This window comes from Leptopilina heterotoma, unplaced genomic scaffold, assembly GCF_015476425.1.
Source record: "Leptopilina heterotoma isolate Lh14 unplaced genomic scaffold, ASM1547642v1 Lhet_55, whole genome shotgun sequence".
Lineage (NCBI taxonomy): Eukaryota > Metazoa > Arthropoda > Insecta > Hymenoptera > Figitidae > Leptopilina > Leptopilina heterotoma.
Genome location: NW_025111119.1, coordinates 794003 through 813161, shown reverse-complemented (window position 1 = coordinate 813161; position 19159 = coordinate 794003). Strand labels below are relative to the sequence as shown.

Here is a 19159-nt window from a genome sequence, read left to right as displayed (position 1 = left end):
TAGCTTCATTATTTTTGTGCTCTTGAAAAATACTTTACTTATTTAATAGTCTCCACCCTTTGGTAAAAAATCAAAAATTATTAAAAATTATCAAAAATCCGAAAAATCGAATTTCTTAAAATTTAACGTTTTTTCTTCTCTTTTATGCCATTTAGCTTTATTATTATTTGAATTTCTATTCAAGAGAAAAAATGAAAAACAGAAAAAATTTAGAAACTTTTAAAAATTCCAGGCCTTTTCCATGGTTTTTCTGATTTCCAGAAGCCTTTTAAAAATTCCATACCATTTCCATGATTTCCAGATTCTGTAGGAACCCTGATTAAGCTTGAAATAATAGGTTAAAGCCTGTTTTGACACGTCAATTTCTATTTTGTCGAATCGCATAATTTATGCAATAAAATTTAGTATATAACTTTTATCAAAAATAAGCTTGAAATTACCATGTTTACAAGTGATGAATTTTAGGTTAGATTTTAACTTTAAGAAAAGCAATAGAATTAAATTGTAATTACGACACAACTACTAAAATAAATAATTAGTAAAATACTTATTGCAGTGCAATAATCGCAAGATTAAAGAATAGTAAGTACTTTGTTGTATACGACCGAAAAATATTTATTATCGCATTATTTTAACGAAGTGACTATTTGGCCCGTCGGCGGGCCATATAAGCTACTTTTTTTATTTGGCCCGCCTGCTTTTTTTTAATATTTCAAAGCGGGCCAAATAATAAAAGTAACTTATTTGGCCCGCCAGGTAAGAAAATAAAAGCGGGCCAAATAGAGAGTGGTATATTATTTGGCCCGTCACAAATAAAAATTGCTTTTTTTTATCTGATCTTCAGTTAATAATAAAATTAACTATAAAAGAAATAATAGTAAGTGCATTAACATATTTTTTGCTTTTTATATAGTGAATTAATTTTTTTTTTTTGCTTTAAGAATGTAAATAATATTTTTTTTGTGTTATTAACCTTAAAACACTTATGCGTAAAAAAAGTGGTAAGCATCCCAAAAATTGTCTTTATTAGCGGGAATTTTAAATCAAAATTTTTCTCCTTGTTAGATCAAAATTATTTGTTCAATTTATATTCTTTTTTGAAATCGTATTAATTTGCAAAAATTGTAATAAGTAGTAGTTTGCACCCAGAAAAAAGGTTCTTTGAATCAATGAAATTTGTGCAATGTTATAGGGTCACAAAAAAAGTTTCTTTGATTTAATGAAATTATTTCTTTAACTGTTTTTTGTTAACTCAAAGAAATATTTCTTTGGATTTAACAAATCTTTTTTTAAGTCAAAGACATAAATAAATCAAAGAGATAATTCCTTTAAATGTTCTTGGCCATTTATTTGTCTTAAAGAAATTTTTCTTTGGATCAAAATTTCTTCTAAAAGTAGTTTGCTTTAAAAAGTTAATTAAAAAAAATAAATATTTTATTTAAAAAAATATATATAGTAAATACAAATATTATTGTAAAACAATAAATGATATTATAACATAATAAATATAATATTCAATGTTATGGTTTCGTGAAAACTGTTATTTGAAAAGAATTGTTATACTAATTATAATAAATATACGAAAAAAGTTTTTTGTTATTTCTCTGCGTTAACAAAAAACAGTTAAAGAAATAATTTCTTTAAATCAACGAAACTTTTTTGACCCTATAACAATGCACAAATTTCGTTGATTCAAAGAAACTTTTTTTGAAACAAAGAAGCTTTTTCTGGGTGTAAAACTTTTGATGCATTAAAATTTCTACATTATAAAATATAAAATTCTCTACATAATATTATAATAAAGCACATTGAAAATACTTAATATTTATTAGTCATATATAATTTAAAATATATTTTAAAAATTTCCAGAAGAATATTATTAAAATGTGTAAATTTTGATGGACAATCAATTAACACTATAAGAAAAAATATTTTATTATTACTTATTTTGAGCACTAACTAACTCTTAAGTTTCAAAATTTATTTTTATTTGAATTACTTATCATAAATTAATGATTATTTCAAGAATATAAAAGAAGGCGATTGGAAAGGTTTTCATTCATCTTGACTTTATGAAATGTATATTACAATTTTTGCAAATTAATATGATTTCAAAAAAGAATATAAATTGAACAAATAATTTTGATCTAACAAGGAGAAAAATTTTGATTTAAAATTCCCGCTAATAAAGACAATTTTTGGGATGCTTACCACTTTTTTTACGCATAAGTGTTTTAAGGTTAATAACACAAATTAAAATATTATTTGCATTCTTAAAGCAAAAAAAAAAAAAAATTAATTCACAATATAAAAAGCAAAAAATATGTTAATGCACTTACTATTATTTCTTTTATAGTTAATTTTATTATTAACTGAAGATCAGATAAAAAAAAAAGCAATTTTTATTTGTGACGGGCCAAATAATATACCTCTCTCTATTTGGCCCGCTTTTATTTTCTTACCTGGCGGGCCAAATAAGTTACTTTTATTATTTGGCCCGCTTTGAAATATTAAAAAAAAGCAGGCGGGCCAAATAAAAAAAGGAGCTTATATGGCCCGCCGACGGGCCAAATAGTCACTTCGTTATTTTAACGGAAAATAATTATTTTATTCTAATATTTAACTATTCTTTTAAAATAAAAAAATTAACAGTATATTAGTATTAAAATAAACAATTATCTTAATTTATATTCATTTTTTATAAACTTACCTCGTGATTATAATTTACTTCACACTCGGAATTCATTTTCTTTACTGTTTACATCGCAGCAGCAAAAATTTCAAACAAAATTTCTGTTATTTTATTATCACCATTAACCACAAAGCATATAGATTGTGCGATGGTATTTTTTTCGACACTAGGCGTGACGCCACATAAATTCACTGTGAACAGGCCTGAGACAATCTGACAATCTTGTGAATAAGGCTTTAGTGTTCAGTTAAAGTTAGATGACCAGTTTGTGTTGATTTCTTCCTAAAAAAAATAAAAAAAAGTTCTATACACTTTGCCGACGTTTGTATACGTTTTGTTCATTCTCATTACAAATTACTGATTGTTTAATTACTGATTTAATTTAACGACTCTAAAATGGCTTCAAACAGTGAGATGATCGATTCGAAAGAATCATTATCAGAATTATTTGATAAAGGTTTTGATTTATTTAATGAAATAAATGAAACCAAGGAATCGACAAATTCAATAAAAGTTCAGGTATGTATTTAAATAATCTTTTTAATCATTTCTGTTTAATTTTACTTTTAGATTTTGCGTTATTTGCTTTTCCATCCCGTTAAAACTTTCAATGTTATTAAAAACAATAAAATTATTATTATTATTATTAATTTAATAATTTTTAATATTGTAAGTTACTTAAGTTAAGTATATTTTGTCAATAAAGGAATATTGATTTTTTCATAAGATTTGGAAGAGATTTATGATATTTATTTCAAAAGTATATCAAACAGGTACCTTATGCGGCAAGAATTTTAGGTTATGTTTATAATCGTTTTAACTTTAAAAAAAATATTCTATTTAAAAAGAAAAATTGTTTAAAAAAAAGTTAAGAAACAAAAAAAGCAAACAACAAGAAATAATATATTAATTAATTAATTAAAATTATTTACAAATTAAATTAATTATATTTAATATAATAATATAATATAGTTTTTATAATTTCGTTTTTCAGTCGGATGTTAAACAAGCAATGCACATATTTGAAGAATCAACAAAATTAGTATCGCTTGTCGATATGTTCAGTGATAATGAGAATTTCGATGAAATTCCAACGGAAAATATCAAATATTTTTTACTGCCAGCACTATTGGGAACATTAACGACAAAAATTTGCAATGCCGACGATCGTATGCATATTATTGATGTGGCTGAAATTTATTTCGTCGATTTTTTAAAACGTTTAAAAACTTATGGTTTAACGGACATTCAAGTACCGGAGAAAAATAATAGCGAAACAGAGGAAACTGCCATTGAACGATGTAAATCAAATGCCGAAATGATAACCGAAATGGTTCGTATTTTTTTTATAATTATGAAATTTATTATTAAAAATTTAATAAATTAAAATTTTTTTTGTCCTGCAGGTCAGTGTGAGAAATACAAAAATTCAACGATACACAGAACAAAAGGAATTGGAGTCACGTTTAAAAATTTTAAAACAAGGTATGGATGATTTAAATATTGACGATGAATCAAAGAGAGAATATTTGAAGACACTATTGAAGGTTTATGTAAATCAAGCATTGGACGAATTACGTTCAATTGCTGATGAGAGACCAATTTTGGAGCATATGAAAAAAATGGATGACGGTGAGAAAAAATCGTCGTCACATTATCATAAATCACGTACAACAAGTGCAAAATTGAAGCCAATAATTATAACGAGAGATGAACTTCAAAAGCAAGTTTACGGCGCTGGTTATCCAAGCCTTCCGGTATTAACTGTACAAGAATTTTACGATCAACGCGTTAAGGATGGAGAGTAAGTAAAAATAAACTAAAAATTTGAAATTTTCTTTTTAATTTTAATTTTTAAATTTTTTAATTTTCTTTTTAATTTTGATTTTTAAAGTTTTTATTTAATTTAAATTTTTTAATTTTCTATTTAATTTTAATTTTTCCATTTAATTTTAATTTTTCAATTTCCTTTCCAGTTGGCCAGATCCTTCTCAACGGAATAAAATAAATAATTCATGCCTTCAAGATGTCGGCAATAGTGATTCCAATACAGAGCAAGATAAGGAGGACGAGGAAAAGGAAAAAATGATCGAGAAAGATGACGAGGAGTCAATAAATCGTGCACGAGCAATGGATGATTATAAAGACACACATCGTCGTGGTTGGGGAAATCGTTATAATCGAAGTTAAATTTCAAATTTTTCCTTTCTTTTATACCGTGTCAAAAAAAAAATTGTACCAATTGCATGTCGAATAATTAACTACTACTTTAAGATGTTAATACATCAAATTATAAGAAAAATTAATTTTATTTTTTTGCTAATTTTTTTTTAAATTGCTATTTAAATTCAAAAGATATTTTCAAATGCATTTTTAAAAAAAAAGAAAACAAACAAATCTATTTAATAGATATTTAACTTTTTGCCTCGCTTTTTGCAAAAAAAAAAGAGAAAGAACTAATATTTTTTTTATGAAATTTAATATGAAACCTTTTTTTTATTATTTAAATGTAAATTTTAATCTTTTGTTATAATAATTTAGAATAAAAGCCTTAATTTTTACTATGAGAAATTCGTTATCACTGAAAAGAATTAAACGAAATAACACAAGTTTTTTTTACTAAACATTTGCATGTACTTTTCATTTTTTTATTGTAATGATTCTTTAATTTCCGTTTGTAATCAATTTTTTGCAACTATTTGCTTTTGCAAAAAATAGGAAAAATGTGTACACTAATAAATTTACAAAAGTTTTGCACAAAATTGCGTTTATTTTGTTTCTTTAATTTTCGTAACGTTTCTATTAATTTCACTTGCAAGAAAGAAGTTTTTTCTTTGCAAATTCCAAACATTTTTTGTTAATAAATAACTTTTTTTAATAAATAATTTTCTTTTATAAATATTTTTTTTTATAAATAATTTATTTTACAAAAAATTTATTTTATAAATAATTCATTTTATAAATAATTAATTTTCTATAAATAATAAATTACAATTATGTCTAATTTAATTAAACAATTTTTTAAAATTAAATCCTAGTTCATTCATTAAAATTTCGAAAGAAATAATTTAACTCTCGAAAAATGAATTGCCTCTTTGGTCTAGATTTTTTAATTTTGATATTTAACAATTTTCTTTAAAAAAAGGAAAATTATTTAATTATTACTATTTTTAAAAAATTGAATGATAATTCGAAACTAGTGATTTAAATAGAGAATGTTGCCCCACCATGTTGTATTATTTGCTATTTTCGGTGGACAGGAATACATAACATTAACTTTTTGAATATCACTTTCGCTAAATCCATAACGTTGACCCAAAGTTTTATCCGTCTGCATCTGAAAATTAATAATTCTTAACGTAAATGCTTTCTTTTTGTTAAAAAATTATGAATTCGTGATGAAATGATCGAAAATGGCGGCAGACTATGAGTGCGAAAGAGATAAACGTATATTTACATTTCTTTCACACTCATAGTAAAGGGCCGTTCATAGACTACGTAGCACTCAAGGTACTTTTTGCAATAAGCAGATAAGTGAAACAACTTTACGCACTAATAAAAAGTTAGAAAAAGGAAAAATTTACATCCTTTTCTTTTTATATCCATTCGTAAAGTCGTGCAACATTGTAGTGGCTTTTAACAATAATTTTTGCAATTTTCAAAAATACATTCTATTTACCCTTGGAAGAATAGTAGGTTCGCCATTTTTCGAGAAAGCAAACTTGGAGTAATGCATAACACTTCCAAAGTCATAAGCAATTCCCAGTTCATCGTTTGGATAAACGGATTTTCGAAAGTGAACTTGTGCCTCTAAAATTGAAAATATTCTGTTTTTAATATTCACTGTTAAAATTATACGATATAAATAAATATTTCTACTAGCTATAGGATAACTATAATCCAGATGCGGCAGTGAATCCTGGTGGCAAATGGTCGAAGTAAAAAGTGGCATTAGTATAAAAAGGACGGAGATAGTAGGTTCACTATGCCCATCTTTTTTACACTAATGGTACTCTTTAGTTACTGCACTTGCCGTATCTAGAGGTGAAATATCTTAATTGTTATTTATTATTATTTATACACAGTAATTTACCATCTTTAATATTATCCCAGTGAACGTCAATGTACAAATCTCTTTCATATCTACGATGCTCATGAAAAAAGCCAATAGTGTGCATAAATTCATGTATAACCGTTCCCTTCTTTCTCAAACACATGGGTATTTGAAGATTAACCGTTTGTGGTCCACCTTGTTTACCAACGTAACTCCAACATCCCTTTGAGTCAGCTTTAATTTCAATATAGTCCGATTCCACAGTGCGAGGAACAAATTGAATGCACGTCTTGTCATGAAAGTCTTTCATCGCCTCATAAATTGTGTCCAATGCCGTTGGATTCTCATCTACATCGTGAAAAATATGTAAGTAAAATTATATACTCTAGAATTATGATTAAATTAGTTCATAAATTTAAATTAATTCATAAATCATAAGATAGAAAAGAATACAAATATATTTCTGTTCTCTTGCATTTCATTGCATAAAGTCCTAATGCTGCTTCTACAACAACATTTTTTCATTAACACGAAAAGTTATTGTAGACGCAACTTTATTTTAGCTAAACTGAAAATAATGCCTTCCCAACCCTGTTTAGAAGTCTTTTATCAAAATGGTGGATTTAGACAGTGATTGCCCACTAAAAATTGCAAATAATTCGGTAACTAAAGTTTGATACAAAATGATAACATAATTAGAGTACAGCTAACAATAATTATTATAGAATACAAAGATTTTATGGACAACTGAATTATAAGAATAAATGTTAGCTCACATTATAAATTTCAAATTATAAAGAATCGATGTAAGAATTAAGGGTTAGATGTGAAAACTTTTGCTGATGAAAAAAACAAATCTAAGTTAGGCGCTATTCGTGTGAATAATTGATTATTTTTTAATAAATATATCAAATATAACAAATAAATCGAATAGAAATTAATTTCAACTAATTTTTAAAGATTCTTTGTTTTTTGCTATTTAGAAAAAATAATTTATTAAAACAAAAATGACACCTTTTAAATTTGATAAAAAATAATAAAAATTATATTTAAAGATGTATTTTGTTGTTGACCGCAGAATAAATTGTAGTGAAAAATTTAGAATAGGTTTGTATAAAATATAAAAATTAATTTTTATTATTATATTACTTGTTGAATTTCATTAAAAAATATAACTTACAGAAATCGGCACTTATTGTGTAGGGAATTTTTTTATCATTCCATAACATTGGAGTTACTTCACGATCGTCAAAATCTTGTATATGCATTTTCGGTGGTAGAACAATATCGCCTTCAATATGAGAACCTAATTCATCCGGATTAGGACTATTTTGTTCTGGATATATTTTACTTTTTGAATTCATTATATAAGAAGCAACATTGCATGGATAATTGAGAATATAAGTTTGTAAAGTAAATACTTTTAGTGGAGTAACAAATAATAACAGAAGGATAATTAGATTCTTAATTTTTCCCCGATTTATTGGTTTGACCATTTTTTTTCCCCTGCTAAAAAAGAAAATCACCACCTAAAGAAAAGATATTTTTCAATTCATTTTTCTCGCTGGCATTAAAAATAAAGTAAAATTTTATATTTTTAAAAATTAGAATTTTCTGAAGACAAGAACGTTTATTTAGTAAATATATGTATATACAATTTGTCGTATTGAGAAACGAGATCTTTAGTTCCGTATTTAAATGTATGTTTATTGTGCGAAAAATTATATTTACATTTCCTTATTAGCAATACGAATGTAAAGTCAAAATTTTGTCAAACCAAAAATTTCTAATTTGGAAAATATTTAAAAATCAAAAAATTAAGTTTCTGTATACTAACCTTCTATTCTATTAGTCGGTGAAGAAAATAGACTATTTTCAACTACTTTTAATTGAAATTACCAAAATAAAATTCACTCCACAATTTATTGAAATTCATACAGTTTTATGTGCAACAATGAGGAACGATTCTTCTAAACGTTGTCATTTAAGTACTGTGGCTAATCAAAAAAAAAAAAAGAAGAAGAAATATCTTTCAGGTTATAGTCACGTATTAAAACGCACACGTGCACAAAAGAAAATTTATAAACACTACGCCACTTGATTATATTTTCAATGTTGTCAAGATTTTGTTTTAACAATAAACGACATTTATAACGAAAATATTAATTGATAATCTATTTTATCGAATCCAGAAAAAAAATTATCACGGTTTCATTATTAACAAAATTGAAAAAAATCAAGATTTCATTGGTCATTTCCTAAAAAGATTATTACAATTATTTTTTTTTTGATAATTTTTGCAAATGTTTATTGTTTTATTTTTTTCTGCTTTATAAATACAAATAATTATCAATATATTTTGAATTATTAAAAGTAGTGAAAAATAAAAAATAATTTCTTTAATACATTAATTTAATTTTTCTTTATTGGGTAAAAAATTGAACAAAAGTAAAAATTTATAATTGCTTTTCTGTTGTAGCATACAAATTATTCTCATCACAATGAAATTTATGCATAAATTTTTCCAGGGATGTTATTTTATCTTCTGGATTTGTAGAAATGATTATCGGAATTTTACAGTATATGTACTGAATTGTTTCGGGCGGTTCTGTTTTCTCTGATTCACTTATTGTATCGTTACTATATTCTGAAAGAAGAAGTTCAATTTAGTATAGAAATTATCACTATTTCACGACTCTTAAGGTTATCGGTAAAAATAAATGATTTTCTCTCAAAAAAATATTGGATTTAAAAAAAAAAAATTTTTTTGGGACATATTATGTCCCACTTAGAAAAATTTATGTTATTATAATCGCTGGGTTTCTCGGGGGTACGAAAGGGTTAAGAAATTATTTTTGACAAAAAAACAAATTTTTATACTTAGTGCGTCCAAGGTTAGTTATTACTTACCAGATTTACAACTATAGAGGAACTTTATTCTTTCTATATCATTTTTACTAAGTCCTTGTCTTTGACCTATTAATACTGTGGACTAAAACAAAACATAAAAATATGCCTTTCAGATATACAGCTTCTATATAGACGTACGCTTAAAATAATTATAAAAGAAAACAATAATAGTAAAAATAAATCACCTTTAGTGGAACTATTGTTTGTAAATGACCACCCTTTGAAAAAGTTTGAGACGAATAATGCATGATACTAGAATAGTCATATTCAAAATTTTTGTATATAATATCTTCTTCCTTTTGCTTATAAAAATTAGTTTTGGCATCTACTCTTAAAAATTATGAAAATTAGTAAAAATGTTATGAATTTACAAATTAATCATCTGCTGTTGCTAAATCGTCAAAAAAAAAAAAAAAAACGTTAGATAAATTAGCAATGGCAGAGGTTTGAAGATACTGCAGACATATACTTACTAGGATAAACATTTTTTAATAAAACTTGTACATATTCATCTCTATCAGGTCTAACATGTTCATGAAAGAAACCTAAAGTATGCAATATTTCATGAATTATGCTTCCTTTATTTGAAAAACATTCATCCTTCTCTAAATATATAGGTTGCATTCCATTTCTCAAGTTTCCTATATGACTGGCGCATCCCTTGCCATTTTCAGACTGAAAATATACATAACTTAAATGTTTCGTGTTAGTCATTTTTTCTCTAAATCTAACACATGTTTCACTGGACTCTTCAATATACGCCATAGATTCAATAATCATGTTACGAAGTGTTTCATCTAAAAATAAAAAATAATTTGATTTGTATAATGATATACTTATTTTCATGATTCGGTGTTATATACATTGTAAGAAAGTTTATTGTAAAATGAATAGTCAGGGAAAATAATTTTAATGTCAGTAAATTGTAAGGGAAATTGAAAAACTGAAGCACTTGTGACCACCCTGTAATCATATATTCTAAAAAAGGAAATAAAAAAAATCAGTTATTTTTATGTAGTGAAAAAAATTAAATTTTTAGAATTCATAAGAAAATTCTCTTTGCTATTTTTATTCACCTTTTTAAATTTACAATATAGGTATATTTTTTCACAGTTTATTATTTTTTTGATAAATTTAATAACATAAGTAATAAATTTTCTTACTATAGTCCGATGAAATTTTGTATCGAACAATTCCCTTATACCAAAGGAACGCTTTATCTCTTACTACAGATTTAAATAAACTGGGGTTTATTATAATATCACCTTCAAAGTAAGATCCCCTTTCTTCAGGATTTCTACTTTTAAATTTCACACCGTCAACATTTATTTCCAATATATTAATCAGTAGAAATAAAAAACCTTAAAATAAATAAATTCACTTTTTACATATATAAGTCAATATATAAAAATATGAAAATCTGTAAATAATACCTTATTTTCTAATTTCTGAACAATTTTTAATTTTGCAAAAATATTATGAAATAATAAAATTTTAAATATATAATTTTTTTCAATTTTTTATAAAGTTATATGTATTATTTTTTAAAAAAATTATAATTTTCAATATTCACCTGCTAATATATTCATCACTATACCAGGAGTTTGTGAATATATTTGAGAAGTGACTTTAATAAAATTATTTGTTTTTATGAATTTTTGTTATTTATACGTGCAAGCGCATTCATGGAAAAAGTAGATAATCTGTAGAATAATGTTATACAAAGGAATTCTTTAAATGATTAAAAGCAATCTAAAATTTTTATTTTGTTAATTGGTTTCATGACACGTTTAAATTTATTTTTTTTTTTCAAATACATGACTAAATTTTATAAACTTTAGAGATGAACACGTTTCGGCACATTTATGCATTACTGTAAATATAGTTGATTTTAAAAGTGTTATATTAATTAATATTAAATTTCGTATAAAATAACAAATTTTTAACCGTTTGACAACATTCTTTTTTTAAATTAAAGATATTAAAATTTTGCATAAGACGCGTACTATTATTATTTTTTGAAAGAATTTCGTTAAGTGTTTATTAAAGATAAAAAAATGAGAAATTCCTTGACTTTAAACAATATTGTTATGTTCAGCGATTAACATAATTAGTTTACAAACGATTTTTCATTCTTTGGCATTAAATAATTAAATGAATATTCTATTAAACTTAATATTAAAATTGTTCTTTAAATGTCAAAAGAAAAAAAAATCACTCAAACTGAAACTCCTCTTGCTTATTGCACACTTGTACATTCGGCGAATTTTTTGAATATCTTTTTTACTAAATCCAACTCGTTGTCCTATTTCTTTGGTGTCTGTTCCCTAGAGAAAATTGAAAAAAAGGTTATTCATTTTTTTCTAAATTTTTCCTGTGATTAAAAAATTTTTTTACAAAATTTGACAATTTACCCTTGGAATAAGAGTTGGTTGTCCATTTTTTGAAAATGCACCAGATGAATAGTGCATGACACTGCCATAATCATAATGAACTCCAAAGGCATCTGTTGTCTTCCTCGAAGCTTTTTCGAAATTTTTTTCATGTCCTGAAAAGAATTTTTTTAGTATTTATATAGAATTCTATTCATAGTAGATCCCTGCACCGACATTTACCGACACTTTTTAGTTCAGACTCAAACCATAGGTTAAACTGAAGGTCAAGCACCTAGACCTTATATAACACTTGCCCCACCCTGATATGGTTTGAGTCTAGGCTAAAAAATGTTGGTAAATGTCGGTGCAGGGATCTTCGGAGAAAAAAGGCAAGAATCATAAAGTAATTTACTATTTATGCCACCCAAGTATATTAATATATTTACCAGTTTGAATATTACGCCATTGTACGCTGACAAAATCGTCTCTCTCGTATCTACTATGTTCATGCAAAAATCCGATGACGTGCATTAATTCATGTATTACTGTTCCTTTCTTCGTGACACAACCTGGTACCTGTAGATTCATATCCTGACGCCCACCAATTTTTCCCACACTACTCCAACAACCAGTATTACCAGCTGTTATTCGAATATAATCACTCTCCTCGCCAGTATATGGTTTAAATTGAATACAAGTGTCTTTTTGATAATCATCCATTGCCTCTTGAATCAAAGCACGCTGCTCCTTATCTATTATAAATTTTCAAAATAGAAACGAAAAAGTAAGAATATCTATAAAATCAAGAATCTATTCTCCTTCGGGCCTTTCTACACGGTCGGTACTGTCATACACTGAATTATCAACAAATTTTTAATTTTTACCATCATTACCGACCTTACCGACAGAGTAGAATTTTTGGCGGGAATTTTAAATTAATAAAATTTTTTTTCTGATAATTCTTACTGAAATAGGGACTGATCATGTAGGGTATGACTCCATTTGGCCAACGGGCCGAAGTTGGTTTGAGACCATTGCGTCCCATTGCACTGGGAAATAGAATATCGCCCTCAATGTATTCTCCAAGTTCTTCGGGATTTACATTCATTTCCGCATTCCATTTGGCGACACGATTACCGCTCTCTGGACTCGGCTCGCCAAATAAATTTTCCCCCAATCGTGTCAAATAGGAGACTATACCGTCCGTATTTTCAAGGCCATTGTCAAGGACACTAGCTTGAGGGAAAGGCCATCCATCAGAGGTCCTTGAACCGGACACTAATATTGTTATCAGCATCAGCAATAAATCAGTCATTTCTTTAAAACGAAAATAATTTATAATAATTTTATAACCTCTAAAAAGTCAAAAAAAAAAAAAAAATGAAAAAATTAAGTGAAAAAATTTTTTTTACAAATTAATCAATAAAATTTTAAAGTTAAACTTTAAAATAAAAAAAATTTCAAAATATATTCGCAGTAGATCCTTCAAATAATTAATTCCCAAAAAAATATCTCAATATCGGGCTTCGAAAGTGTAGAGGACCCCAATGAAGAAAGGGAATGATAAGCATAAATATTGGTAGAGTTTGTTTATTAAAGTGTTTGGAAAATATTTCCAAGCTTCTATAACCTTTAAGAGGATAAGAGAAACTACCATTTTTTTGGTGGGTGCTTAATAAAGTGTTTGGAAAATATTTCGAGGTTTCTAAATAACCTTAAAGAAGACAAGAGAAGCGACCATTTTTTTAGTGGGTGCTTAATAAAGTGTTTGGAAAATATTTTGAGGTTACTATATAACCTTAAAGAAGAAAAGAGAAGCGACCATTTTTTTGGTGTGGTGCTTAGTAAAGTGTTTGGAAAATAATAAATTAATTACTAAATTTAATTTTTTTTTTCATTTCAGTTAAATTTTAACAAATTAATTTTTTTTATATCTATATTCAAGATAATTCACCTCGATCCGACTAGGGTCCTGGTGGGAAGTGAACAAACTACAAAAATCCGTTTAGTAAGAAAAGGAAAGAGATATTTTCGTCCTCTTTTCTCACTATTGGAATTTTTTAGTTAATCAACTTGCCACCGGGATCCTAGACCCTAGTCGGATTTAGGTGAATTATCTAGTTTATATTCTTAATTTTTTGCATTTGTGACGCGACACGAAGAAAGGGACCTAGAAAATTCATATAGAGTTATTTTTGTTATATTTCAAAGTGATAATGATTATAATTATTAATTAACTTAATACTGCTATTATTAAATAACATACCTTAAATTTTCTTTTATTCTCTGCGAGCGGGAAAATAAGAAATTTAAAACTTTGCAAATCTTATTTTAAATTGTAAAAGAAAATTACTCTTTACAAAAAATGAAACAAATTTAAAAAATTAAAGTTAAAAATAAAAATTTCCTAAATATTTTCGCAAAAATTGAGTCTATAGGTTGTTATTCGAGAGGAAACTGACTAGGTTAACAACGTCCGGTGATGATTTTATATTAGTGAGGATAAGGTCGTTTACCCCCGTTGAGATAATTTTTTTTTTTTTTTTTTGCAAATGCGGAAGTTTCGGGGACGGATTCCTGCGATAGCCGTGAACTCTTAAAACCGGAAATAACGATTTATTCAAATTTTTTAGGGTTCTTATTTTAACCCGATTTAGAGGAAAAATTAGCAAGACCGGTTTCTTCAGATTAAGAACTTATTAAAAAAAATAATTAAATTTAATATTATTTTTATTATTCATTAATATTATTATTGTTAATATTATTTTTATTAGTTTTTTAAACAAATAAATATTTATTGACATGCAATGTAGGTAAAAATTTGAAAAAAAATTTATTTTAATTATTATAAACATTTTAAAATTTAGAGTTGTTTTTTTTTAAAACTCGATTGAGATTTAAAATTAAAATGAAGACTTGGATGTCTTATATCCTTATTAAAATGGATATTTGTCAAAATATAAATATTGTTGATGTTACGTAATGATTTTATGGCCTCAATAAATATTCAAGGTTAATCCTGTACTTATAATAATTTTTGCAAATTTTTGATTCTTTTAAAAATTTACAATAAATATCTTTTTCATAATAATAATAATAATAATAATAATAATAATAATAATAATAATAATAATAATAATAATAAATTTCGAGAATTACAATTTAGTAAATAATTATTTATAATATTAATAATAATAAAAAATATAATAATTAATATAATAATTGACATTAATAATAATACTTATAAATAAAAAAATAATTATGTTTTAATATTTTTAGGTTAAACATTACTGATAATTATTATGTTTATTAATAAAATTTTTATTTGTTAAATGAATATAAAATTTTTTTTTTAATTTAAAAAATTTTTTTTAATTAATTTATTTTTTTAATAAATTTTTCATTTATTTTATTTTTTATGACAAGAAACCAGTTCATGACCAAAAATGTAGAGCTAGATAAAAACTACTATGGAATAAATTTGAATATTTAATCTCACCTATCGTTAACTATATTTAAATTTTTCAAATGAATAATAGGACAATGGAAAGTTTCTATTTCGAGTTTAAAAGTGTGAAATTAAACACAAAGGAAAATAAAAATAAATTTTTTTAAAAAAACATTTTCTTATAACTAATTTTCTCTTATTTAAAAATATTATTACAATTATTAAAATTAGTTATTTACATAGTATGTTATCGTTTGCAAAAAAAAATGTGGAAAAAAAATTCTATTCTTCTCTTTAAAGAAAATTAATATTTTTTTTGAATTTCCCGCCAAATGAAAGAAATCGTCATCTAACGGCAAAATTATAGACTACGAGTTGTAAACAGTTGTTGCGCATAACCTCAAAATTATCCATTAAAAAAGTAAAATACACGTTCTTTGTCTGCTTTTTTGTAAATAAAAATAAATATAAATAATATTGTTAATTCTGTTTTTTTGTTTTCTCTATTTGTAAACGTTAAAAAAGAGTTTTGTGAGAAGAAAAAACAAACAAAATGACAAACGAAGAGAGTTGGCAGGAAATAATAACAGCCTCTAAAGAAAATCGACATGAATTAATATTAAGCGGTGTGGAAATATCAAAAAGAATTTCATCTAATGGTCTTGATAGGACATTATTTTTTCTTGAAAATCTCAATTATTTAAATATTCATCAAACAGAATTAACTGAATTACCAATTGAAATTGGTAATCTCATTAATCTCACGACACTTGTTCTTCATTCAAATCAATTGAAAACAATTCCATGCACAATTAAGAAATTAACAAAACTCAAAGTTTTTGATTGTTCACGTAATAAATTGGAATTATTGCCAAATGAATTAAGTGAATTACCATCGATAACGACAATTAATTTCAGTTCAAATTCACTAAATCATTTACCATCGCAGGGAAAAAATGTGAAATTAGCATTATTGGATTTGTCGAATAATAAATTTGATAAATTTCCCGATATTTGTTACAATGAACTTGTACATCTCGCTGAAGTTCGAATTAATGGGAATTTAATTGAAAATATTCCCGGCGATATTCACGTGTTAATTGCCCTGAAACTTTTTGATTTGTCCGATAATAAAATTTCCAGTAAGTTGAAATTTATTGTTTTTCTAATATTTTAATCTCTCTTTTAGTGCGAATTTTGAAATTCGTTTTTTGAGTCTTAAACAAATTTTTTTTCTGTGAATTTTAATATTTAATATTAATTTTATTATTTAATATTTAATATTAATTTTAATTAATTAATTTTATTAAATTCTATTATTAATTATTATTATATTATTAAAAAAATTTCAGTTGTCCCACGAGAATTGTCGGACTGTGGAAAATTAAAGGACCTAAATTTAAAGGGTAATAATTTGTCGGACAAACGTTTATCGAAATTAGTCGATCAATGTCGTACGAAGCAAGTACTCGATTATGTGAGGCAACATTCGCCGAAAATGTCAGGCGACAATGATTCAACGTCAGTGAAAACGAAGAAAGGAAAAAAATCACGAAAATTATCGGAAAATGAGCAAAATGTGAATGTTATTGATAAATTAACGCACGAATTGAAAGTCATGAAAATAACTGATGAAACGCCAAACATTGAAATTAATGAAAAAGTGAAGACAGTTCGTCCACATATTATTGCGTGTATTGTTCGCAATATGACATTCACTGATGAGAGTTTTAAGAAATTCATTCAATTACAAACGAAATTACACGATGGAATTTGTGAGAAACGAAATGCTGCGACCTTAGCGACACATGATTTAAATCTTCTAAAAGCTGGTAATTTTCTTTTTTTCAACTTTTAAATAAATTAAAGTTAAATATTTTTGGAATTTTCCGAAACTTTTAATTATTCAATTTTACTTTCTGGAATTTTGTTAATTAATTTCTGATTCTATATGTAAAAATTGTATATTTAAAAGTAAAATACTAATCTAATTTCACTTCTTTAGTAAAGAAAATTATTTAATTTGTAAATAATTTAGACATTTTTAATATTTAACAAAATTCATATTTTAAATAAAAAAAACTTTTCAATTTTTAAGAAATAAAAATTAGAATTTTCAACTTTTATCGTAAATTTTGGAAGTAGTCTTTTTTAAAGAATTTAATTGCAATTCGATCTTAAAGAGTTAAAATTTAGTTTAAACTAATTAAAAAATTTTTAATCGAACCATTTTTATTCGCAGCCTTAAATTAAAAGTAAAAATTTTAAATTGAACATTAAAAGAAAATGAAGAACAAATTTTGATATAATAATTAATGGAAAATTATTTACTAAAAATGAATTAATTTTTACTTAAAACTGATTAAAAAACATTTAATTGAACATTAATTGAAAGTTAAAACTGACTCAAAATTTTCATTCAATTTTTAATAATTTTCTTTTTAAATGTTAATTATCAAATTTAAAATAAATAAACAATTATTAATGTGATAAATTTGTAAAAATAGTTTTCTTTTTCTTCAGGAAATCTCAAGTACACAGCAATGCCGCCGGCAGAAATTCAAATTAAGCCACTAATGCGAAACAAAATCTATTCGGGCGCTGCACTTTTTAATCAATTGCAAATGGAGGCGGAAAATTTGCGTAAAGAAAAGAAGCGCAGCGTTTATTCAGGAATTCATAAATATTTGTACCTGATTGAAGGAAAAGCATTGTTCCCCTGTCTTTTGGACAGCGACAATCAAGTAATTTCCTTTCCACCAATCACCAATAGTGATATCACAAAAATGTCGACGAGCACAAAAAATATTTTTATCGAAGTGACAAGTGCGACTTCACAAAAAATTTGCAGGTATTTTTATTTTTTCTATTGAAAAGTGCTTTTTTTTTAATTGAAAAATGCAGCGAATGAAAAATTCAAAATTTAGAAAAAAAATTGAAATTTAATTTAATTTTAAAAATTTTAAGAAAAAAATTTATTTTTATTATTTTACAAATATAATAATTTAAAAATAATACTTTTTTCTGATTTTTAGACAAGTAATGGATCAATTCCTGAAGGAAATTGTTATCCTAGGATTGGGTTGTACACCGGAATCAAACGAGACGGAAGAATTTCACAAACTGATCGTGGAACAAGTGAAAGTCGTTGATTCTGAGGGAAATATGAAACAAGTTTATCCTTGCAGGACAGATTTGAACTTTGAGGATAACAGCATTGCGATAAATCGCGAATAAAAATTTTTTTTCTTGTTTATTTTACCTTTTTTTACAAAAAAAAATAAAAGGTAAATATCGCGTGAGTCATTTAAATGACTAAAATAATTTTCTTCATACGAGTTATTGAAATTTTTTCACTTCTAAATGTTAAGGAAAAGTTTTTTTTTTCATTTTGAATCAATGAAAATTTTCATTTTTTTTAATACTCTGAATTTTTCTTATCATTTTTTTTAATACTCTGAATTTTTTTCTATAATTTTTTTTCTATTTTTTCCTATTTTTGTCAATCATTGTTTTCTATTATTTTTTTTATCTAAAGAAAATTGTTTTTTTAAACTTTAATTCTTCAGGTGTCAGAAAGGAATTTTTCAGTTAAAAATGTTATTTTTAAACTTAAAAAAAATCCGTACATGTGAAATATGAAATTCGTCTATAAAAAAATTATAAATTATGTTAACAGA

General features: G+C 25.3%; 4 protein-coding genes across 4 annotated transcripts; 2 read left to right on the top strand and 2 right to left on the bottom strand.

The window, feature by feature from the left end:
• Positions 1-2936: 2936 nt before the first annotated feature.
• On the top strand, positions 2937-5003 carry LOC122508622 (immunoglobulin-binding protein 1b). The gene is made up of 4 exons (XM_043622080.1): positions 2937-3211; positions 3687-4025; positions 4099-4496; positions 4669-5003. The coding sequence occupies exons 1-4, from the start codon at positions 3089-3091 to the stop codon at positions 4880-4882; spliced, it is 1074 nt and encodes a 357-aa protein (XP_043478015.1). The 5' UTR covers positions 2937-3088; the 3' UTR covers positions 4883-5003.
• A 695-nt stretch (positions 5004-5698) lies between these two features.
• On the bottom strand, positions 5699-11299 carry LOC122508589. Its single transcript, XM_043622037.1, has 10 exons — positions 11230-11299; positions 10820-11017; positions 10130-10453; positions 9842-9981; positions 9657-9738; positions 9206-9393; positions 7927-8275; positions 6786-7094; positions 6372-6502; positions 5699-6029 (listed from the first exon to the last, which is right to left on the bottom strand). Exons 1-10 carry the CDS (start codon positions 11243-11245, stop codon positions 5889-5891), a joined length of 1878 nt encoding a protein of 625 aa, XP_043477972.1. The 5' UTR covers positions 11246-11299; the 3' UTR covers positions 5699-5888.
• Positions 11300-11638: 339 nt separating this feature from the next.
• LOC122508601 (zinc metalloproteinase nas-13-like) lies at positions 11639-14487 on the bottom strand. The gene is made up of 5 exons (XM_043622050.1): positions 14298-14487; positions 12998-13348; positions 12478-12783; positions 12071-12204; positions 11639-11983 (listed from the first exon to the last, which is right to left on the bottom strand). The coding sequence occupies exons 2-5, from the start codon at positions 13344-13346 to the stop codon at positions 11855-11857; spliced, it is 918 nt and encodes a 305-aa protein (XP_043477985.1). The 5' UTR covers positions 13347-13348; positions 14298-14487; the 3' UTR covers positions 11639-11854.
• A 1408-nt stretch (positions 14488-15895) lies between these two features.
• LOC122508686 (leucine-rich repeat-containing protein 47-like) lies at positions 15896-18748 on the top strand. Its single transcript, XM_043622174.1, has 4 exons — positions 15896-16621; positions 16832-17311; positions 18003-18330; positions 18515-18748. The coding sequence occupies exons 1-4, from the start codon at positions 16033-16035 to the stop codon at positions 18714-18716; spliced, it is 1599 nt and encodes a 532-aa protein (XP_043478109.1). The 5' UTR covers positions 15896-16032; the 3' UTR covers positions 18717-18748.
• The last annotated feature ends 411 nt before the right edge of the window (positions 18749-19159 follow it).

Bases quoted from the DNA above. Each gene is read 5' to 3' on its own strand.
- LOC122508589 (XM_043622037.1), bottom strand. The intron at 8,276-9,205 runs TAAATTTTTACT...TCTTTTCTTTAG, and splicing joins CTACAACAGAAAAGCAATTA to GTGGTGATTTTCTTTTTTAG. The intron at 7,095-7,926 runs GTAAGTTATATT...TTCACGATGTAG, and splicing joins CACAATAAGTGCCGATTTCT to ATGAGAATCCAACGGCATTG.
- LOC122508601 (XM_043622050.1), bottom strand. From the start codon at position 13,346: ATGACTGATTTATTGCTGATGCTGATAACAATATTAGTGTCCGGTTCA. The intron at 12,784-12,997 runs GTAAGAATTATC...AATTTATAATAG, and splicing joins CATGATCAGTCCCTATTTCA to ATAAGGAGCAGCGTGCTTTG. The intron at 11,984-12,070 runs GTAAATTGTCAA...AATTTTCTCTAG, and splicing joins AACCAACTCTTATTCCAAGG to GGAACAGACACCAAAGAAAT.
- LOC122508686 (XM_043622174.1), top strand. From the start codon at position 16,033: ATGACAAACGAAGAGAGTTGGCAGGAAATAATAACAGCCTCTAAAGAA. The intron at 17,312-18,002 runs GTAATTTTCTTT...CTTTTTCTTCAG, and splicing joins TTTAAATCTTCTAAAAGCTG to GAAATCTCAAGTACACAGCA. The intron at 18,331-18,514 runs GTATTTTTATTT...TCTGATTTTTAG, and splicing joins ACTTCACAAAAAATTTGCAG to ACAAGTAATGGATCAATTCC.
- LOC122508622 (XM_043622080.1), top strand. From the start codon at position 3,089: ATGGCTTCAAACAGTGAGATGATCGATTCGAAAGAATCATTATCAGAA. The intron at 3,212-3,686 runs GTATGTATTTAA...TTCGTTTTTCAG, and splicing joins CAAATTCAATAAAAGTTCAG to TCGGATGTTAAACAAGCAAT. The intron at 4,497-4,668 runs GTAAGTAAAAAT...TTTCCTTTCCAG, and splicing joins CAACGCGTTAAGGATGGAGA to TTGGCCAGATCCTTCTCAAC.